Raw genomic sequence first — 24371 nt, 5'->3', positions numbered from 1 at the left:
GTTTCAATTACGTGCAACAGTTCCAGAATGGAAGGTTCTTGGAAAATTGCTACTTGTGCATCATCTATATCTACTTCCTTTATTGCATCAGGATGCATCCCTTCAGTTACAAATGTTATATTCGGCTTTAGTCTCATTAGTCTTCTTATTACTTTTACTCAAATGATAGCTATTCTATTAGTTCCTACCTGCTTTTGTCCCTTAATTAATTAGTATTTTCTGGAAACCTGTTAGTGTCTTCAACAGTGAAGGGTGATATGAAGCTCTTACCTAATTCCTGTATCGTTTCCAATTATTATTTCCCAACCTCATTCTATAAGGGTCCTCTGATCATGATGGCTTATCTCTTCTTTTTTATATATTTAAAGAAGCTCTTTCTATGTATTTTAATAAAAATTTGCTATTTTCTTCCACTTTAATTCATGCCTTTTTTGGTCATTACATTAACTTTTTAAAAGTTTCTCTATCCTTTGACTTACCACTAATCTTTGCTGTAAGATGACTTTTTTTCTTTCAATTCGATACTCTGTTTAACTTATTCAGTTAACCCTCCCTAGATTACGCACCCAGAATTACAGATGTATAACATATTATTTTTGAGATGTTAATTTAAAAGTCAAGGCAGATGGATTTTGATTTATTTTGAATTTTTTAAAGTTTACAAAGTTCAACAAGTCATTTGGACAGTGATCTAAATGCATCATTTCTAAGGTGGCAATCAAGTGCCTTGGTGAACCCCTGTAGGATGAATGGATAACATTTTTACACCATTGAGTTTATGACAGAAGAGCAAACACATTAAGGCAGAGATAATGGGAACTGCAGATGCTGGAGAATCCAAAATAACAGTGTGAAGCTGGATGAACACAGCAGGCCAAGCAGCATCTCAGGAGCACAAAAGCTGACGTTTCGGGCCTAGACCCTTCATCAGCGAGGTGATGACTCTGATGAGGTCTAGGCCCGAGACGTCAGCTTTTGTGCTCCTGCAATGCTGGTGTGTTCATCCAGCTTTACACTTTGTTATCTTAAGGCAATTAGTTTAATTTTGACTACAAAACAGAAGGTTCATGGACACTGATGGGGGAATGGCTTTGCAGAGGAAAGCATCAACAGCCAAATTCGTTGCCCAATGATTAGTTCGGTAAGGAGGGGAGAAGAGAAGAAATGTGTGGGAACATTATAGCAATAGCAGATTCAATTGCAAAAGGAATACAAAAAAATTGGTGTGGCTGCAAATAAGACTCTGCGATGGTATGCTGCTTCCCAGGTGCTTGGGGCAAGAATGTCTTTGACAGACTACTGGTCATTCTCCAGCAGAACTGTGAATTGTCAGAGGTTGTGATACATATCAGTGCCAGCGAAATGCGTTTAAGAATGAAAAAAAAAGGACGATCATCTGAAAGTAGAAAATAGGGAGCTAGGAAGTCAATTTAAAAAGTAGGACCATGAGATAGTGATCTCAGTATTCTTACAAATGCCACGTGCTAGTCAGCAGCAACAGCAGGATAAATCAGATGAATGCATAGATGGAGAGATAGTGCAAGGGGGATGTTTTCAGACTCTAGCAACATTTGGAACAGTACAAACTGGATGCATTGCACCTGGGCAAGACCAGAATGAAAGTACGAGAGGAAGTAACAAAGCGTAGAGCTGGATGAACACAGCAGGCCAGGCAGCATCTTAGGAGCATAAAGCTGACGTTTCGGGCCTAGACCCTTTAGCAGAAAAGGGGGATGGGGAGAGGATTCTGAAACAAATAGGAAGAGACGGGGAGGCGGACCGAAGATGGATAGAGGAGAAGACAGGTGGAGAGGAGAGTACAGTGGGGAGGTAGGAGGGGATGGGGAGGAAGTATTTGCTTGTTTAATTATTTAGTTTAATTTTGACTACAAAACAGAAGGTTTATGGACACTGATGGGGGAATGACTTTGCAGAGGAAAGCATCAACAGCCAAATTCGTTGCCCAATAATTAGTTTGGCAAGGAGGGGAGGAGAGAAGAAATTAGGAAGGGTTTAAACAAAAATAGCAGGGGGATAGGGATCTATTCACGAAGAGAGGGAAACAATGGAAAAAAAACAAAAGGAAAGGAAATAAGGAAAATGCTCAGCAGACAATTCCAGGGCAAGAATGAAACAGGGTCATATTGAAAAATAATGTGAACGCAACTAAAAATGTTATAACGACAAACATTAAGGCCTTGTGTCTGAAAGCACAGCGCACTTCCAACAAAGTGGATGAATCAGTCACACAAATAGGTATAAATGGGTATAAATGGGTATGATGTAGTTGGGATTATGGAGACCCAGGGTATTCAATTTCCAGGAAGGACAAAGCGGAGAACAAGGTGGTGTAGCATTGATGCATAAAGAGGACATTAACATAATAGCAAGGAAGGATTTTAGCTTCGGTCAAGAGGAACCTGCATCAGTAGGGCTTCGAAACCTAAGGGGCAGAAACATACTATAAGCTATAAAATATAGGAGCAGAGCTAGGCCAATTGGCCCATTTGATCATGGCTGATATGTCTCTCAATCCCTTTCTCCTGCCTTTTGCCCGTAACTCTTGGCCCTCTTACGAATCAAGAACTTATTTATCTGTCTTAAATAATAGTGACGTTACGTCCACAGTCTTCTGCGGCACCGAGTTCTACAGATTCACCACTTCGTTTGAGGAAATCCCTCACCTCATTTCGAAAATGTCATCCCTTCAATCTGAGGCTGTGCCCTTGGGTCCTAGTCTCTCCTACTTGTGGAAGCATCTTCCCAACATCCATTCTATCTAGGTCTCTCAATATTATGCAAGTTTCAATCTGATCCCCCTCCTTATCCTTCTAAACTCCAGAGTCCTCAACTACTCTTCACATGACAAGCCTTTCATTCCCAGGCTTGTTCCCGCAATCCTCCTCTGAACCATTTCAAAGGCCAGCACATCCTTCCAAGGGCCAAAACCTCTCAATATTCCAAAAGTGGTCTGACCAGAGCCTTCTACAGCCTCAGCAACACATCTCTGCTTTTGTACTCTAGACCTTTCAAAATGAATGTGAACATTGCATTTGCATTCTTAACTGCCAAATGAACTTGTATATTAACCTCAAGAAAATTCTGAACAAGGACCCCTAAGTCCCTTTGTGTTTTAAATTTCTGAAGCTTTCTCTGTTTAGAAAATCTATGCTTCCTATCAAAGAGCATAACCTCACGCTTGCCGACATTGTATGCTGTCACTTCTTTGCACACTTTCCTAGCCTGTCTAAGTCCTTCGGCAGCCTCCCTGCCTCATACTTTCTATCCTTCTGCCTACTTTTGTCTCACCTGCAAACTTAGCAACAATATCCTCATTCCACCAACGAGATTGTTCCGGTAACAATGTGAACAGCTTGTCGTCCCAATACAGATCCCTGTCCAACTCCATTAGTCACTGGCTGCCATCCTGAAAAAGACGCCCTTATCCTTCCTCTCTGGCTGACTCACAGAAGACAATTTCCTGTCCACGCCACTAACTTGTCCCTAACACCATGGGTTCTCATCTTGTTTAACAGCCTCCTGTGTGGGACCTGTCAGAGACCTTGCAGAAATTCAAACTGATCACATCCTAAGGAATGTAGGTATCTCGTACTCATTACCTAAAGGGTGATGGACGCCAGAACCACTGCGACATTTAAGACAAACACCTGAAATTCCAGATCATACAAAGTACAGGTCAAAAGCTGGACAATGGGATTAGAATTGATGAATATCTGATGATTGCCAAACAGGTACGGACACGATTGCTCAAAGCATCTCATATGGTGCAGTAAAATCTTTACGATGCTAAGGATTCCAGCATATCATCAATACAACTTTCAGCACCTTCTCAAGCGCAATTAAGGATACGCAATCAGTAACTGCCTTGCCAACGATACCAATGGCCCATGACTTGAAACAAAGGATCCACTACGTATTTAGTCACTAGTGAATGTTAACTTTTCATACTCTCAGCTACTTCCATCACTTTCAGAACATTAATTAATGATTTATCTTCATAAAGTTAAAATGAGTGCCCTAACTTCCAATGGGTTCAACCACTGAGCAGTTTGTAGCACATTCACCTGAGTAAAAAGGTTGTAGTTTAAAGTTTCACTTAAGAGACTTGAACACAAAAACCTATCTGTGCCATTCTCAAAGAGTGTTTCACGTCAAGAGCTGTCATCTTTTGGATAAGATATGAAACATGGGGTTTGCTTGCTATCTACACAGAAAATAAAATATTTTATAGCACTGGTCTGAAGAGCAGCAGTGGAGTTTATCCCCATCATTTGGTCAATGTTTATCTCTCAATCGATCAATCCCTAAAGCAGTATTTGATTATTCACTCCCATTGTTTGTGGAAGCTTGCTGTGGGCAAACTGGCTTGCATGTTTTCTATATTACAAAACAATCTGTCAGGCTTGCAGTTTGCCATATCTGCGTGTATTAAAAGCTAAATGTATTAACACACAGGGCTCTGCTCTTTGTAGATAGAAATTATGTGAACACACACTGCCTGTTACAACGTAGGAAAACAGTTGACATCCATTCTCTGGTTCATTTCTCAGAGCAATGCCTTGACCAAAATCAATCTGCCTTGTCTAAACATTAAAGCAAACATTGCAGTTAACAGTCAGTCATCATTACATTCTCCAAAGCAACACCTCTACTGATCAGAGTACACTTTCCAAGCATTCAACACTTTCCTAGTATACGGTATAATTGTTGTTTTCCCTTGACTTTGGCATTTCTCGCAATTTTTCCTGATAAATGCAAGTCAAAAAGCTTCGACAGAAGTGTCTTTTTTTTTTACAGCTAAACTCAAGTTCCGTGCTGCCAAACAACTGAAGTCATTACACTTCAATAGGTACTTTGTGACATTCTTAGGTGGTGAAAGATGCTATATAAATGCAACCTTTCAAAAAACTCATCAATAATCTTGACTCAACATTGCCCAGTTATCTTCTAGACCCAAAAGTGCAAGTCTCACCACTGTGAAACCTTTACACTCTTCACTTCTATTTATTCCCTCGAATAAGAAAAAAAAACAAAAATTAGACAAAATTCAAACTAAATTTACATCACTCTTTGGTCCTACCTTGGGAAAACAAAATATTCACTGTGGCACATGGCCAAGTGATCAAATGATCATGCTAAAGTAGTTTGCAAGTAACCCACTGCTCTCAATATTAGTTTGTAGAGTGTTGCCTACCGCCTTGTTGCGTAGGAGCTTGTTTCAGAGTTCCCACAACCTGTAATCCTCCCCAGCCTGGCTCCATGGAGTCCCCATTTCCTAAATGAACACGAAAGGGGAGAAAAGAAAATGATTGAAGCAAAATCAAATTGGAAACAAAAAGATAAATAAACCTCTGGAGGAGTGAGATCGGTAAAGGAAGGATGCTGAGAATATAAATTTAAAGAAATATTACCAAGATTAAGGGACAAAATATGGAAAAAATACATTGACAAATCTGAAAGAAAACATAACTAAGATGAAGATTCATGAACAAATGAAGTGAAAGATATCTGAGCACCAAACTGCCAAACCCCTTTTAAAGTTATACCTAGGCTTCACTAGGCAAATCTCATATTAGCGTGCAACATACTTCCATGAATCCTTAAAGGCATTCCTCTTTCGGCCAGTTTTGTCCTTAAAATTCTACCAACATTTTCAATAGAGAAACACTGCAACATTTCATCTTTAATGGCAAGCAATTCATGAAAAATAAATTGTACTTCAATTCTAACTTGGAAAAACATTCCTTTCAAAGGAGGATTTCTGAGTTAAACTACTGAGAGCTATCAATAGTTCTCAGGGTAATTGGCCATCAAAGCAAAGCTGCTTTATCTTAGAATAAGACAACAAGTATTAGACAATAGAGACCGCTCAAATCCACACTGAGAAGAGAATGCATTTGTATTCTTTGCTCATGCTCAATATCTGGAATAGTCTGAATCACTCCACAGCCACACCCTATAAAGGTATGATAGATTTTGATAGGTGATGACACCTTGGTTAAGCAAGTAATGATGGACATCCGACTGACGTGAATGCTCAGGCTCAAATCCGATTTGAAGCCAGATCTGATCTCTTAAACATGGCCTACATAAAACCAAATGTATAAGTTCAAAAACTCAGAAACCTATACTGTTTATAGTGTTGGATAGCTCAATAGAGCATAATACCACTTCTTTTGCTGTGATTCAGTTGCCAACATGGTCAGCATTTTAAAAAGTCATGGGTTGAAGTTTTACACCAGAAACTTGACATAATCTATACTGAGACTCAGCACCACGCTATGCAAAAGCTGCACTATCAAAATTACATACTACCTTTCAAATGAGACAACCAACCAAAGACCAAAATGTGCGAGAAAAAGTGAACATGTTTGCAAAGACACTATTTCAAAGAGCAGGGGTAGTCTCTCTATTGGTTCATCTAATATTTACACTTCAACCAACAGTACTTGAATGGATTATCTACTCCTCATCACATTGCTGTTTGTGGAACCTTGCCACATGAAGTTTAACTGCCATGTTTCCTACATTATAGCAGTGACTCAACCAAAAAGTACTTCATTCACCAAAAAGCACATTAGAATAACTCTGAATCACTGAAGACACGAAAAGAGCTGAAAAAAAGCAAATATTTGCTTGATAACAGTGTGAAGCTGGATGAACACAGCAGGCCAAGCAGCATCTCAGGAGCACAAAAGCTGATGTTTCGGGCCTAGACCCTTCATCAGATCCTCTGATGAAGGGTCTAGGCCCGAAACATCAGCCTTTGTGTTCCTGAGATGCTGCTTGGCCTGCTGTGTTCATCCAGCTTCACACTTTGTTATCTTGGATTCTCCAGCATCTGCAGCTCCCATTATCACTGATACAAATATTTGCTTGACTTCAGCATTTTATTACAGTTTTGGAGCAAGAGCTTTGATATCCAGGCCAGCATTAATTGGGTATCCCTAATTGCCTTTCACAAGGTACTAGTGAACCACCTTCTTGAACCAATCCAATCTATCTGGGTTAGGTACATCTACAGTGCTTGTGAGAAACACGCTCTCAAATTTCACCACAATGACAGTTAAAGAATCACAAAAAACCTCCAATTTCAAGATTGGGTTTGAATAAGAAGGGAACTTAAAAATTGTTGTATCCATATGCAGCTGCTGCCCTTATTCATCACTTATTTATCCAGGTGGTACAAGTTGCTTTGGAAGATGCCTGTGAAAGGAGTCTTGATAAACTGCTGCAATGTGTCTCGTAGATGACATTATGCTGTCCAAGCCAGAATTTGGTCCAGCCTCGCTTCAAGTTAGTAAAGACTGCTTCAGTAACTCATAGAGAACTCCGCAATCATTGAAAATCTCCATATCTGACCTTGCATTGCAGGAAAGGTCATTGAAGAACAAGATGGATTAGGCTAAGAGTGATAATGGGAACTGCAGATGCTGGAGAATCCAAGATAATAAAGTGTGAAGCTGGATGAACACAGCAGGCCAGGCAGCTTTTGTGCTCCTGAGATGCTGCCTGGCCTGCTGTGTTCATCCAGCTTCACACTTTGTTATCTTGGATTAGGCTAAGACATGACTCCCAGAAACTATGGCAGCACTGCCCTGGTGAAGAGGCAGTGGCCTCCACCAAACAATACCATATTTATTCATGATAACAAAGTGTGGAGCTGGATGAACACAGCAGGCCAAGCAGCATATCAGGAGCCAAAAAAACAAAAAAAAAGCTTTTGTGTTCCTGAGATGCTACTTGGCCTGCTGTGTTCATCCAGCTCCTCACTTGGTTATCTTGGATTCTACAGCATCTGCAGTTCCCATTATCACCCATGTTTATTCATGTTAGTTATGGTGCCATATAGTTGATATTTGTCCCTGTTATCAGTGATTTTAATTTTACTCGGGCTCTTTGGTATAGCTCTTATATAGCTACTTATATTTCAAGAGCAGTATTGTCTGCCTCTGAAATTATGCTCTTTGGTTAAGTTTGGACCAAGACTGCAACATGATCTGGAGCTGAACGACTCAGAACTAGATAACACAGTCAAGGACAACTTCCTTCAATTTGCTGATCCAGAATTATCGTCCAAATTGGATTTGTTCAACTCTTTGGAAGGACAAAATATACCTAGACAATTTTCCACAAGTTAGGTCACTGCCAGTCTTGCAGCTCTACTGGAACAGCACATCTAGCTCTGAAACTAAAGCCTTACACATGACAATTAAGATACTGTTGGGACTCGGCAGTCACGCTATTCAATGCTTATAGTTATTTCTCAACATCATCTGGAGTTAACTGCTTACTGGCTCTTTCAAAACCTGCTGCGACCCTCGTGCAGCGCGGTGGCAATGTCCCTACATCAGATCCGAAGGCACAGGTTCAAGTCCCACCTGTTCTAGAGGTGTGTAATAACATCTCTGAACAGGTTGATTAGAAACAGGTTCAACACAAGCAGTCTCAATTTAAAAGAACAAAGAAAATTACAGCACAGGAACAGGGCCTTCAGTCCTCCAAGCCTGCGCCTATCGAGGTCCTCTGTCTAAACCTGTCATCTATTTTCTAACGGTCTGTATCCCTTTGCTCCCTGCCCATCCACGTACCTGTCCAGATACATCTTAAAAGACACTATCGTGTCTGCGTCTATTACCTCTGCTGGCAACGCGTTCCAGGCACCCACCACCCTCTGCGTAAAGACCTTTCCATGCATATCTCCCAAAACCTTTCCTCCTCTCACTTTGAACTCATGACCCCTCGTAATTGAGTCCCTCACTCTGGGAAAAAGCTTCTTGCTATCCACTTTATCTATACCCCTCATGATTTTGTAGACCTCGAACGGGTCCCCCCCTCAATCTCCGTCTTTCTAATGAAAATAATCCTAATCTACTCAACCTTTCTTCATAGCTAGCGCCCTCCATACCAGGCAACATCCTGGTGAACCTCCTCTGCACCCTCTCCAAAGCATGCACATCCTTTTGGTAATGTGGCAACCAGAACTGTACGCAGTACTCTAAATGTGTCCAAATCAAAGTCTTATACAACTGTAACATGACCTGCCAACTCATGTACTCAATACCGCGTCCGATGAAGAAAAGTATGCCGTATGCCTTCTTGACTACACTATTGACCTGCACTGTCACCTTCAGGGAACAATGGAGCTGAACACCCAAATCTCTCTTAGCAAAACCTTTTCTCCAGGACTTGGCCAACTTATATACTGGAGTCACTGAGCCAGTATGAAACTCAAACTCTAACTCCGTGTTCATTGCAAGCAGTATTCAACATCATGGAACACTGATTCAGCTGAAAGAGGGCTGTTTTTGATAAATCAGCACAAGCTTTCCCCGCTTTTGCTTGACTTGATGACATGAAATTTTGGGGGTCTGAAATTGCTGAGAGGGCTCCTAGGGGCAGCTATTGCCAAAACGCACTGCTGTGCCACCACGTCTGCTGGATCTGTGCTATAAGTGGAATAGGATATGACCACGATGATCATGATGGAAGCAATGTGGGATACTGACTTTAAATGTACAATTTCGTGAACACATATCGAGCTGCTACTTGACCAGGCTATGGACAGCTATTCTAATTTTGGTGCAAGTCCCCGTGTTCAGTGGGGTTAATGATACAGCGTCAAAGAAAAACAGCAGCCATTTCTAGCACCTAGGTTAGCGCTAGGTTGTATGATTTTTCAGTTACTTGATTTGAAGCCAGCCCAGATTGGCAAAATGAAATTCCCAATTTTTTTGTAGTCTAGGCTGCAGTTTTAAATAGTAACAGGTTAATAAACTTTCTTACTCAGGGGCTTCAAGGGGGGGGGTGCTATAGGAAACAGAAACAACAGGGGGAGCTGTTGATACTTGCTTTAGGGAATTTTGTGCAGCAGTCCAGACAGATTTACACTATTCACCAATTTCTATACATTAATTTGGCGACTACAAAGTGATAGTTACGCTGTGACAGTTGTGCCAAAAGGAATGAAAATGTCCCAATGCCTCATAAATGACAGTGACATTCACATTAACTATAATTTCTTAGTCACCATAATCAAAGCTAAGTATTGGAAAAATATATCTTTTTATTTCACAAAACTGAGTTTCAATACATCAGTACTGTCTTCTGAAACCAACTACACGTAGCACAGGGACAAAATGTGTTATGGACTAAAACACAAACTGCAACTAACATTACAGAGTCATCAATCAAGATCCACAGCACAGAAAAGGCCCTTCAGCCCATTGCATCCACATTAGTCAAAAATAACCACCTGACTATTCTAAGTTGATTTTTCAGCTTGGCTCATAGCCTTGTATGCCTTGTCATTAGAAGTGCCCATGTGATTTCGAAATCACAATTAAAAACATAACCCAATATATATATTACAGACTTTAATGCTGTTCTATTTCACAAAGCGTGTAGATTTTTACAAATGTTTAATAAAGGAAATTCATCTAAAGTTTGCAAAACTAGCACAGGCAACACTGTAAATCATTTTGGCCTTAAGACGACCTTACTGCGGGTGATAATGGGAACTGTAGATGCTGGAGAATCCAAGATAATAAAATGTGAGGCTGGATGAACACAGCAGGCCCAGCAGCATCTCAGGAGCACAAAAGCTGACGTTTCGGGCCTAGACCCTTCATCAGAGAGGGGGATGGGGTGAGGGTTCTGGAATAAATAGGGAGAGAGGGGGAGGCGGACCAAAGATGGAGAGAAAAGAAGATAGGTAGAGAGGAGAGTATAGGTGGGGAGGTAGGGAGGGGATAGGTCAATCCAGGGAAGACGAACAGGTCAAGGAGGTGGGATGAGGTTAGTAGGTAGGAGATAGAGGTGCAGCTTGGGGTGGGAGGAAGAACAGGTTAGGGAAGCAGAGACAGGTTGGACTGGTTTTGGGATGCAGTGGGTGGAGGGGAAGAGCTGGGCTGGTTGTGTGGTGCAGTGGGGGGAGGGGACGAACTGGGCTGGTTTTGGGGCGCGGTGGGGGAAGGGGAGATTTTGAAGCTGGTGAAGTCCACATTGATACCATTGGGCTGCAGGGTTCCCAAGCGGAACATGAGTTGCTGTTCCTGCAACCTTCGGGTGGCATCATTGTGGCACTGCAGGAGGCCCATGATGGACATGTCATCTAAAGAATGGGAGGGGGAGTGGAAATGGTTTGCGACTGAGAGGTGCAGTTGTTTATTGCGAACCGAGCGGAGGTGTTCTGCAAAGCGGTCCCCAAGCCTCCGCTTGGTTTCCCCAATGTAGAGGAGGCCACACCGGGTACAATGGATGCAGTATACCACATTGGCAGATGTGCAGGTGAACCTCTGCTTAATATGGAAAGACATCTTGGGGCCTGGGATAGGGGTGAGGGAGGAGGTGTGGGGGCAAGTGTAGCATTTTCTGCGGTTGCAGGGGAAGGTGTCGGGTGTGGTGGCGTTGGAGGGCAGTGTGGAGCGAACAAGGCAGTCACGGAGAGAGTGGTCTTTCCGGAAAGCAGACAAGGGTGGGGATGGAAAATTGTCTTGGGTGGTGGGGTCGGATTGTAGATGGCAGAAGTGTTGGAGGATGATGCGTTGTATCCGGAGGTTGGTGGGGTGGTGTGTGACAACGAGGGGGATCCTCTTTGGGTGGTTGTGGCGGGGGAGGGGTGTGAGGGATGTGTTGCGGGAAATGCGGGAGACACGGTCAAGGGCGTTCTTGACCACTGTGGGGGGAAAGTTGCAGTCCTTGAAGAACTTGGACATCTGGGATGTGTGGAAGTGGAATGCCTCATCCTGGGAGCAGATGCGGCAGAGGCGGAGGAATTGGGAATAGGGGATGGAATTTTTGCAGGAGGGTGGGTGGGAGGTGGTGTATTCTAGGTAGCTGTGGGAGTCGTTGGGCTTGAAATGGACATCAGTTACAAGCTGGTTGCCTGAGATGGAGACTGAGAGGTCCAGGAAGGTGAGGGATGTGTTGGAGATGGCCCAGGTGAACTGAAGGTTGGGGTGGAAGGTGTTGGTGAAGTGGATGAACTGTTCGAGCTCCTCTGGGGAGCAAGAGGCGGCACCGATACAGTCATCAATGTAACGGAGGAAGAGGTGGGGTTTGGGGCCTGTGTCGGTGCAGAAGAGGGACTGTTCCACGTAACGTACAAAGAGGCAGGCATAGCTGGGGCCCATGCGGGTGCCCATAGCCACCCCCTTTGTCTGTAGCAAGTGGGAGGAATCGAAAGAGAAGTTGTTGAGGGTGAGGACGAGTTCGGCTAAGCAGATGAGGGTGTCGGTGGAGGGGGACTGGTCGGGCCTGCGGGACAGGAAGAAGCGGAGGGCCTTGAGGCCATCTGCATGCGGAATACAGGTGTATAGGGACTGGATGTCCATGGTGAAAATGAGGTGTTGGGGGCCAGGGAATTGGAAGTCCTGGAGGAGGTGGAGGACGTGGGTGGTGTCACGGACATAGGTAGGGAGTTCCTGGACCAAAGGGGAGAAAGTGGAGTCCAGACAGGTGGAGATGAGTTCGGTGGGGCAGGCACAGCCTGAGACCATGGGTCGACCAGGGCAGGCAGGTTCGTGGATTTTGGGAAGGAGATAGAAACGGGCCGTGCAGGGTCTCTTTTTTGGGGAGGGGCATGTGGTTTGGAAACAATGTTTAAATAAGTGTTAATACATTAATGCCATTGTTTAACTAACTGATCTACTTCAAGTGCTGTTGTAATGAAAATAACTGTGACATGCTTTGTTAAAATTAGTATCTCAACAACTTGTGTCTCTACAGGTAATGGTTGGTATTATATATGTGTACACTTAAGTGCAACAGAAGGAATGTATCAGCAGAAAAGAAAAATCAGTGAATAATTGTAGTTTCACTGATTATTTTCAGTAATCCTATTCTCCTGCAAAGCCTTCCCACATCCCACAGTGATTCCCCTCACTATCACTGTTTGACAATCTCTTTATCACAGCAGTTAAGTGTACCATATGAAATCATGGAGACAGTAAGGACTGCAGATGCTGGAAGTTAAAGCCAATAAATGTGGAGCCAGAAAAGCACAGTTGGTCAGACAGCATCCAAAGAGCAGGAACATCAACATTTCGAGCTGTGCTTTTTCAGCTCATATCAAATCATACCTATTGAAATCCCAATGGTGCTACATGTCCCAAAACCTTCACTTGATCTCTGCCAAGGCTAATCTGCATGCAGTAGCATTCGTGCCACAACAGGCAAAACAAATTGAGATTGCTAATGACAAATAATTTATTTAGCTAAATAACCAAATTCAAAATGAGATGGCAGCACAGCTTGATGTACTAACAAGCTGCACCAATGGAGGGGGATTTGGGTTCTCATCTTAACCTTCCGCAAAGGATGGTTCCCAGGTCGAGAATCGTGATAGGATAGTACAATTTCAAGATGGGGACCGTGGAGATGGAAGCACCAAGATAGGCGCTGACTGAGTTGTGATGTGTTTTTGTCTGGAAGAAACAGAAAGAGAAAAAGGAATAGAAAATCCAACTCAACAAGTCGTGTTGAAATTGGCACTGTCAAAGCCCCATAGGGTTGCAAGTTTCTCAGTAAGTGGAATACTATGTGGAACAGGGAAAAGAAATCAGATTTAAGTAAAACCAGACAATCATCCACTTCAAAATGACTGATACCAGGGCAATGTAAACTCACATTTGTGACCATAAACTTCTGCCAATATTTTGTAAACATGGAGAAAAACTACAGTATGTGCCATATAAATTAATGCTTAGTCATTCAATATCAAAAATAGATCCAAAAGTAAGCTTTCCAGCGTCAAAATAAGCAGTGGCAAGCATTACAATTTGGTTACAAAAATATCAACAGTCCCTGGATCACCAAGATGCTTACTGCACTTCAGGGACTCATCTGAAATGAGAACATACTAAATATCTTGGTTCCATCTGAGAAAGACTAACATTTTCAGCCATATTAATGAAACATGCCCAGTTGAAACAAAGTTGCCACGGTTCAGAGTTGATGGCTAAACACCAACTCTTACTTAGCTTATGAGTTTAAAGATACTGACTAACTGAACAGTTTGAGAGCAGAAACAGAGGACCATCCAACATCCAATGCCAATTAAAGTGCAGCTGAGAATAAATTTAACAACTTTCAGAGCAAAAAAAATCTTTTTCTTATAAAAGGAAAAAAAATTAAGTTCACTAAAACATCCAGTTGCACACAGCAATATATATCAAGGATCGAAACAACTTTTTCCTCTCAAATATGGATGATGTAATTGCACAACCCCTAAAATACTCTGCCGTAGCTACATACAATGACAACTTTGAAAAAAATGCAGTATTGCTCAGCTTCCAGGTGAATCCAGAGGTCATCTATTTACAGATTGTAAAACTGACTACAATAGCTCAACATCAATTTCAAGATCGCTTCAATAATTCAGCCCAAAAAAAGTCAATTCAATGTAACAAATAATTGCTTAGTAGCAGAGTTTAAACATTGCTGAAGAACACAAGAAACGACTGCTTTTTCATCATGCACTCATCAGGACTAGGAAGCAAAAAAACTGATTTGAAAAGAGTGGCCTGTTTATACAGACAGAAAAGAGGGTGCTGATTTATTGGACCATCATTGGTTGCATCTCCACACCAATTCTGTGCCTGCTCGAGATTTAATATTTTAGTCTAAGCAAGCACAATGTTAGACAAAATTTGTCAGCAAGCCATTTGATTCTCCCCAGTGTGCAACAGGTCTGTATTCAACAAGTGAACAACACATCCTCTATATATTCTGTATTGAATATTACAGAAGAGTATCAACCAACAATTTTAAATCCAAAAAACAGACATGTCAGCATTCGTCTTCATATTAACTTCACTTACCATTAGCTGCACTAAGACACGATTTATTATTGCCACGAACTTTATTGGTCAATTCCTCTGTAATGTCCATATGCCGATGAATTTCATCACGCATTTCTTCCAGTATTCTGCAGAGGTCATATTCCCAGTATTCTTTGTCCAAAGATTCAATGAGTTCAGCCAACTGTACCTTTGAGCTGTAATACCATACTTTCTTGTCCTTTTCATCTTCTTTATCTTCTTCACTGTAAGAAAAATACATCTAATCATATCAAGAAGCATTCTATGGGATTCAGGCTGAGTTACCAGTCACACAGTAAGATGGTTTGCCTACATTAGGTCAGAATGAAGCAGCTGCCTTAAGTCACATTATCACAGTAGTTTTCCCACCACAAAATGTATAAATCTGGAGAGGTATAAAGTGATTTTTTTTTACTTAGATCAGAGTTAAGATTCAAATGTCACTAACAAAATCAAAACAGCAAATGTTGATAACGATCAGATCTAGCAACATCCATGGTAAAAGGCGGCTAATGTTTCAGGTTGTTGACCTTTTACATTAACTGTTCTCACCAGTTCTGACAAAAGTTACCCATCTGAAACATGAAGTTTCTCCACAGATGCAGCTAGATTAGTGATTATAATCAACATTTCTTGTTTTTATTTGCATTTCCAACATCTGAATATTTTACTTTTGTACAATTATCTAATTTTTATTGAGTTCTTTGAACTATAAAGGCACAGAAGTTTGCCCATTCATCCCATTGAATCTGCTCCACCATTCAATGAGATCGTAGCTGATCTCAATCCTGAAATCCACTTTCCTGCCATTTCCCCCAAAGCCCTCGATTCCTTAGCTGATGATAAATTTCTCAGCTTGAACATTCCCAGTCATCCAGCCTCTTTCACACTCCACAGTAAAGAATTCCACAGATTAACTACCTTCAGAAGAAACTCCTCCTCACCCCTTTCTTATTTGGCTGACCCCTTATCCTGAAGTTATGGCCTCTGGTCCTAGAATCAAAGAAACAACCAGTCCGCATCTACTCTATCAAATCTTTTATATTTTACTAAGTTCACCTCATTCTTCTAAACTCCAATGAGTACAGGGCCAATCTACTCAACTCTTCTCATAAGAAAATCCCTCCATATTCTGAATCAATCTAGTGTACCTTCTCCGGACTGCCTCCAATGGTAGTATACCTTTCCTTAGGCAAGGGGATCAAAACTGTTTGCAGTATCCTAGGTGTGATCTGACTGGTATCTTGTATAGTTTTAGGAATACTTCTTTAATTTCATATTCCATTTCCTTTGAACGTAAGGACAACACTCTACTTGTCTTCCCTATTACCAACTGGACTTCGATGCTTACTCCTAGTAATTTACGCACGGGCACTCCCAAATACCTGTGCTAAAATTTTCCGCAGTCTTTCTCCACTTAAACAATATTCAACCTCATTATTCTTCCTGGCAAAGCACATAACCTCTCATTATATTCAAATTTTCAAGTTATTGATCACTTGCTGAGTCTTATTTATATCCTTTTGCAGACTGTGTCTTCCTTCTTACTCGGCTTTGACCTATTTTTGTGTCATCTGCAAACGTGGCTATTGTACATGACCCAAGTCACTAATCTAAACATTGCAAATAATTGTGGCCCCCCCAGCACTGAATGTTTCCAATAATTGTAATAAGTACCGGCCACCGTCATGAAAATGCTTCCCTTCGCCCAACTCCCTGCTTCTATTAATTAGTGGATTCTCCATCCATGCTAATAGGCTACCCCCAACAGAGATTATTTTCTTCATAAGTAGCATCCTATCAAATGCCTTCTGAAAATAGAAATATCCTACATCCCTTTATCTATCCTACTTGTTACCTTCTAAAAGAATTCTAGTAAATTGGTCAGATATGATGTCCCTTCCTTCATGAAGCCATGCCTACTCTGCTGGATTATGTTCCTAAATGCTCTGCTGTTACATCCTTTATAATAGACTCTAATATTTTACCAATAATAGACGTTAAGATAACTGGCCTGGTTATAGTTCTTCATAAACATTAAGATTTAACAAGCCTTCCAAGACTACTTAAAATCAGTCTGCGGAAAATAAATGGTTTCCCATCTTCAGCGGATGTCAAGCATGGAGATGCTCGGACAGAACATGAATAGGTTAAGCTAACATGTTGAAAGCTTTTTAGTCTCTTTGGTTAACATTGGTAGGTTTAGCAAACTGCGTAAATTTTAAAACCCAGCTTTTAGTTTCAAGCACTTAACCTCTGAAAATACACTGCTTTTTAAACACAAACTGTACACTAAGTTTAGCCTCTTGCTGAGACCCAGGTGATGGGCATCAAAATGAAAACGGTTTCAGCCAATGTGACATCTTCCAAAGTCAAGGATAGATTTTTCCCCTCCCCTCAAGTTATGGACTTTGGAGATATATCGTATTGTGTCCAAAGTACAATTTTTAAAATCAAATAGGGTTCTTTAAGTTCAACAGGAATAACATTGAAACACGTTATGTTAGGTATTTTTCCACCAGTTGATGCATTGTAAGGCTGGACAGAAGTCACATCTACCCTCCCTCACCTTTAGTATCTCTGTGACAAGTGAATTTAATTTTGGAACAATGGTCTGAAGCCATAATCTTGTTGTTGAGGAGAATGTTTCCAATAATTGATATGCTAGGATTCCTTGATTACAAAAAATTCTGAATGTGGTTATTAAGAAAAAAACTTGACTGAAGTCTAAGAAGACGGACACACTGAATAAAATCCTTCACTGAATATTAAACAGAATTTTACTGTAATGAAAATGCCAGAAACTACAAACCAGAGGTTGCAGGAATTTCCCTGGGCTTCTTTACAACTTGAAATATCTCCCATAATTTTGGCATAAATTTCAGCGAGCATAAATAAGGATTCCGCTGATTCAACTGTAGCCAAAACAGGAGAACCGGAGGATAATTCCGTGACAGATTTGCAGCAATTCTTCGTATCTTTATATATTCATTCATGAATGCTGAAAGGGTCACCCATGTAAAACACATACAGTTTCAGTTCTTGGAGTGTGGCACCAACAGTGTAAGATAAAAATCATGTAACATTTTTTTGTGGGCAAAAAGCCCTCCTCATTTCAGGCTTGAAAAATGATATAACACCCATGCAGTGAGGCCTCATCCATAAATTCTCCACAGCATCAATTGTTATTGCTTTTTTTTTTGCAACTTGACACATTTTGATTATGGTACATTCCACCTCTCCTGTCCATTTTGAGTATAGGCTCATAAATTTTCTCCCAACATTCCACCTCCACGCTATTTAATTTCCCCTAGCTTTAAAAGCCTTCCTGAAATCTCTTCAGCTTTACCTAAAACACTATCTTCCTATTAAGGACCTTCAAGCACTTACACTGTGAACAGATGCAAATGTTTCATAGATGGAAAGATGGAGTTTTTTTTTAAAAATGCTGTGATAATGTTTAATTGCCCAGTCTCAGGATACCAATAACACCCTCAAAGAATTCCCAACAGCAATGTGCTGCACGAGAAGTTTGTGAATCTGGCGTTACACACAAGTAGATTATACTGAAACTCCACAGGATCAACAGCATTTCACACACTGAAAACACGAATTATTCATTGCAGCCACTTGTATTGCACCTTTATTTGCTACAATATTAGGCTTAAAACAATTTCAAAGCAAAGCAGAGTGCCAATGTAACAATATAAGTTGCATAGCAACATGTCATGCATTCACTTCTGAAGATTTTTCACACTTGTTGTAAAAATATCTTTTACATTAACATTGCAAATTGCAGAACACTGAAAATTTAAATGTAAAATTACCGTACATTTTACTTAAATTATCTTGTGCAAAAGTAAACAAGCTGATAAACCTACCAAGTATCACCTATGTTCAAAGGTTGCACTGTTGAAGGGTACAGCTAGAGTGAATGCAACGTCTTCAAATATGTAGCTTAATTCACATTACACCCATCTTGTTACATACAATGAATGCTTTTCTTTCCTCCTCAGTTCAATTCATCAGAGAACCCACAGAAGTTCTATGATGCTCATTCCTGGGAAATTCAGTGGCATCAAACTTCAAGGTAAATGCACCACATAATGCATGCAACAAGTATAATTTGATTGTTTGCATGTTTTACTTACCCATTAAGTTCCTGCACTTTTAAAGGTGTTGGTTGGGTTTGCATGCATTCGGTGCTTTTAATGAAGAAAAATGTCTCAAGATGTTTCAGAAAGGCAAGGAAAATCGTGGAGACAGCCAAAAATTGGAGATATTGATGTTGAGGGAATGGTAATTGTGCCTTGGTCAAAGATGATTTTCAAGGAGTATCTTACACTGTACAATCAACACAGAACAACAGAATCTCTGCAGTGTAGATTGAGGCCTTTTGGTCCATCAGGTCTGCACTGACCGTCTGAACAGTATCCCATCCCCATCCTATCCCAGTATTTAAATGACTCAAGAAATAAAGTTAAGAGCAAGAAAAGCCAAAGCGGGTCCATCAGACCATTTAATATATAAAGGCAGTAGCTACCTTGCACAAAACAACATCCCATTAAACAAATGTACACAGTAGAATTGCAATGGGTTTGACTGAGGGAGAATTGTTGAAAAGATACAACCATGACAGACTTTTTTTAAAAAGTGGAAATAGAATCATTATTTAAAAACCCCAAATTATAGTGATGTGTTATGATCAAATAATTTGCCAGTATTTAATAATCAAACTAACAGTCAAAGACTCACTACTTACTCTAAGAGTTTGCAAGTCTATGAAAAGTGACAATCCAATCTTCAAAAAGGAAGCAAGTAGTATATGCATTGATTTTGTATGAAGAACCACCTTGGATTTTTAAACTTTCGGTGAAAGTATCTGTACTACAATCAATGCAAATTTTAAACAAAAAAAAACCTTCATTATTTGTACAAATAGTTTTGGAGGAAAGAAATCCAAGACTCATGTCTCCATTCGCTCCCACATCATTTTGGGATACAATTCCTCCAATGCTGCAGTTTCAAAGTACTTTACCAAAGAGGCCAGTACAAATATGATGGTCCCAACAAACAGCAGCAGGAAGCCAATGAACTGTGGTAAGCACTCAATATCCCTAAATGTACTTGCAAGTCAGGAGCAGAAAACATTTCTTTCCCATTCTCTGTATCCTCAAAACATCCTAATTAATTATCACATCTGCTCAAGAATTACTACCTCACAGAGCGAAAAGAATAAATCTCAAAAATTGGGATAACCACCTCAATTTATTCTACTGCAGTGACTGGGATCAAAGATCAACAGCCGGAGAAACAAGGAAAGATGCTAATATACTCAGTCTTTTGTTCATTTTTTCCTACATTATTGCTTCAGTAATTGAATATAGACAGAAAAGGATTTCAAGCATGGCCAAAGATGAAAAACAGAAACAAAACAACTAACACAATTTCCATTTAAACTCCAACAATCCAAATTATTTTAAGTTTGAAATCAATTGCAAATCAGGGTAGTGTTTCTGATTTTTGGTCAAAAGGTCTAGGATACAATCCCCCCCCATTCCATGCCTGTGCTGTAACGTGTCTGAACAGGTTGAAGAGAAGTATCTAAGATCAGCTGCAAACATCTTCATTAATTGCAGCAATAACATTCCTAATTCATTCGTCAAACATACAAAATATCTCAAGTATTTTTTTCTTTACTTAATTTGATACCTTAGCACACTCGACTCCAAATCTGAAATAGAAAATCAAAGCCATTTTCCGAACAAGTAGACATAAAAGGTTCCAAGGTATTTTCAAATAAGAATGCATGGATACTCTTTGTCACCGCTCAAATTCGCCGGAAAAAAAATGCTTGAGAACTACTGATTTGTGAATTCCACAGTATATGGAACACTGCAATATGGATTTAACTTCTTGCTTCACAAAATGACTGAAGATCAGAAGAATTATGTAAACTATTCAACTACACAAGCCCATTCTGCTAATTAACACAACTATCCAGTGATCTCTATCTCATTCCCTTACAGGCTCTGCTACTTTTCACATCATTTCCAAACAAACATATGAATGAGAGATAATGGGAACTGCAGATGCTGGAGAATCCAAGATAACAAAGTGTGAAGCTGGATGAATACAGCAGGCCCAGCAGCATCTCAGGAGCACAAAAGCTGACGTTTCGGGCCTAGACCCTTCTTTGTATGTTAGACGAATGAATTAGGAATGTTATTGCTGCAATTAATGAAGATGTTTGCAGTTGATCCTAGATACTTCTTTTCAACCTGCTGTGTTCATCCAGCTTCACACTTTGTTATCTTAAACAATTATTAATCTCTGTTTTGACACTTTCAATTGACTCGTTTCTTTTTTCATGGGAAGTATTCCAGATATTAAATAAATTGTATGAGAAGAAATCCTCCCTGACACCACCCCTAGGACTGACCAGTTCTAACTTTAGATATTTTTAATGTCAACCTTCTTCAAACGTGTTACATGTGGCTGAAGCAGGCAGGGCTTTAACCGAGATTTTCTAGACCAGAGACACAGACATCACTACAACACAAAATCCCTCTTCAGTTTTAGTTTTGAGGTTATATTTCCTGTGCTGATTGCTCACCAAAAGCAATCATTGCTTTATTTATTTTAAAAGACCAAAAGAACTATGGATGCTGGAAATCAGAAACAAAAACATAAATTGCTGAAAAAACTCAGCAGGTCTGGTAGTATCTGTGGAAAGAAATCAGAGTTAATGTTTCGTACAGTGACCCTTGCTCAGAACTTCTATTTATTCTATTAACCCTTAGCCGCTCTCAACTATAGTGCCCATTAACCATCTGTAGTTGAGGGAAGCAAATCCAGTATGTGAGAAAGAAAGTCATAACCATAAGACCATGAGACATAGCAGATATTAGGCTATTCAGGCCCCTGCACTGTCATTCAATCATGCCTGATAAGTTTCTCAACCCATTTTACCCCATAGCCCTTGATCCTCTTGATAACCAAGAACCTATCTCCATCTTAAATGTACTCAATGACCTGGCCTCCCCAGCCTTCGGTGGCAGTGACTTCCATAGATTTACCACACTCTGGCTGAAGAAGTTTCTCCTAATCTCCAATCTAAAAGTTCTCCCCTTTACTCGAAGACTGTCCTCTCTGTTCCTAGTCTCTCCTACCAATAGAAACATCTTCCCAAAATCCACCCTGTCCAGGCCATTCAGTATTCTGAAAGTTTCAATTCAATCCCCCTTCATCCTTCTAAACTCCATGGAGTATCGACCCAGAGTCCTCAAATATTCCTCATATGTTAGGCGCTTCATTCCTGGAGCCAGTCTTGTGACTCCTCTGAACCTGCTCCAGGGCCTGTCCATCTTTGCCTGAGATACAGGGCCCAAAACTGTGCACAATACTCCAAATGTGGCCTTACTGGAGCGTTCCAAAGCCTCAGAGGTACATCCTTGCTTTCCCATTCTAGTCCTCTCAAAATAAATGCTCCAGTTGCATTTACCTTCCTAATTACTGACTCAACCTGCAAGTTTATCGAGAGAATCCTGGACAAGTACTCCCAAGTCTTTTTGCAATTCAGACTTCTGAATTTTCTCCCCATTTAGAAAATCATCCATGTTTCTATTCTTCTTACTAAAGTGCCTGACCTCACACTTTCCCACGTTGTACTCCATCTTCCAGTTCTTTGCCCACTCTTCTAACCTGTACAAATCCTTCTGCTGTCTCCCTGCCTCCTCAACACTACCTGTCTCTCTATTATCTGCAAACCTAGCCGGAATGCCCTCAGTTTCCACAACTAGATCATTAGTGTACAAAGTGAAAAGTTGTGGTCCCAACACTGATCTTTGTGAAACACCACTAGTCACTGGCTGCCATCCTGAAAAGGACCCTTCTATTCCCACTCTCTGCTTTCTCCTGAAGAGTCAATCTTCTATCCATGACAGTATCTTGCCTCTAACACGATGGCTCCTTGTCTTACACAGCAGCCTCCTGTGCGGCACCTTCTGGAAGTCCAGGTAGAAAACATCCATTGCCTCTCCTTGGTTTAACCTTCTCGTTATTTCTTCAAAGAACTCTAACAGATTTATCAGGCATGACCTCCCCTTGATGAAGCCATGCTGACTTTGCCCTATTTTACAATGCACTTCCAAGTATTCAGCAATCTCATCCATTACAATGGACTCTAAAATCTTATCCAAAACCAAGGTTAGGCTAAATCGGCCTGTAATTTTCAGCCTTTTGTCTTACTCTCCTTTTATACAGGGTAGTCACATTACCGATTTTTCCAGTCCTCTAGGACCCTCCATGACTCTAGTGATTCCTGAAAGATCAACAGTAAGGCCTCCACTATCTCTTCAGCTATCTCTTGAAGAACTCTGGGTGTAGTCAATTTGGTGCTGGTGGTTTATCCACCTTCAGGCCATTCAGTTTTTCTAGCAGATTCTCCTTGATGATGGCCACCATACTCAGCTCTGACCCCTGGCTCTCTTGAATTTTTGGAATATTACTCTGGGAAGACTGATACAAAGTACTCATTCAGTTCCTCAGCCATTTCATTGTACCCCACAACTATCTCTCCAGCATCATTTTCCAGTGGTCCAATGTCCACTTTTGCCTCTCTTTTGTCCTTGAAATAGCTAAAAAAAAACCTCATAGTCCTCCTTGATATTACTGACTAGCTTACCTCTTATTTAATCTTCTTCCTCCTTATTTTTTTTTGTTGCCGTCTGCTGGTCTTTGTAAGCTCCCTAATTCTCTGGTTTCCCACTGCCCTTTACCAAATTATATATGTTTCTCTTTTGCTTTTGTGCTATCCCTGACCTCCCTAGTGAGCCACAATTGCCTCTACAACGCTTCTCTTTCCTGGGGATGAATTTTTGCTGTGTGTCCTGAATTACTCCTAGAAACTCCTGCCACTGCTGTTCCACTGTCTTTCCTGCTAGGTTCCTCTCCCAGTCAATTCTGGCCAGCCCCTCCTTCACGCCTCTGTAGTTGCTTTTATTCAGCTGTAATACTGTTGCCTCTGATTATAGCTTCTCCCTCTCAAATGGCACAACAAAATTCTGTCATATTATGATCATAAGGGTTCCTTCACCTTGAACTCCCTTTATACCACCAAATTCAGTACTGTCTGTTCCCTTGCGGGGTCCACCACAAACTGCTGCAAAAAGCCATCTCGCAGACATCCCACAAATTCCTTTTCTTGCAATCTTTTAGCAACCTGATTTTCCCAGTCCACCTGCACACTGAAATCCCCCAGGAACACTAACTTTACATTTCTTACACACCTTTTCTGTCTCCTGATGTATCTTGTCCCCCAGCTCCTGACTACTGTTTGGAGGCCTGTACATAATTCCAACTATGGCTTTTTTAAGCCTCAGCAGTTCCTCAACTTTACCCACACGGATTCTACACTATCTGACCCTACTTTATTTCTGACCCTTGATTTAATTTCATTTCTTACTAAGCAGACAAACCCACCCCCTCTGTCCACCTGCCGATCTTTTCCACAAGATGGATAGCCTT

The 24371-nt window shown here is 40.8% G+C and overlaps 1 protein-coding gene across 13 annotated transcripts in view; it reads right to left on the bottom strand.

The window, feature by feature from the left end:
- Positions 1–24371, bottom strand: part of bptf (bromodomain PHD finger transcription factor) — a 153068-nt gene that overhangs the window by 101340 nt on the left and 27357 nt on the right. For 8 of the 13 annotated variants that reach the window (XM_059653625.1, XM_059653630.1, XM_059653626.1 and 5 more), the window contains exons 3-4: positions 14844–15067; positions 5216–5296 (exon numbers count right to left, since the gene is read on the bottom strand). In XM_059653625.1, coding sequence (XP_059509608.1) covers positions 5216–5296; positions 14844–15067 — 305 coding nt within the window. The remainder of the gene's footprint in view (positions 1–5215; positions 5297–14843; positions 15068–24371) is intronic. The other 5 variants (XM_059653629.1, XM_059653636.1, XM_059653635.1 and 2 more) reach the window with 1 other exon arrangement.

This window comes from Stegostoma tigrinum, chromosome 22 (genome assembly GCF_030684315.1).
Source record: "Stegostoma tigrinum isolate sSteTig4 chromosome 22, sSteTig4.hap1, whole genome shotgun sequence".
Taxonomy (NCBI): Eukaryota; Metazoa; Chordata; class Chondrichthyes; order Orectolobiformes; family Stegostomatidae; genus Stegostoma; species Stegostoma tigrinum.
Note: the sequence above shows the minus strand (reverse complement) of the source record. Positions and strands in the feature narration are given on the sequence as shown.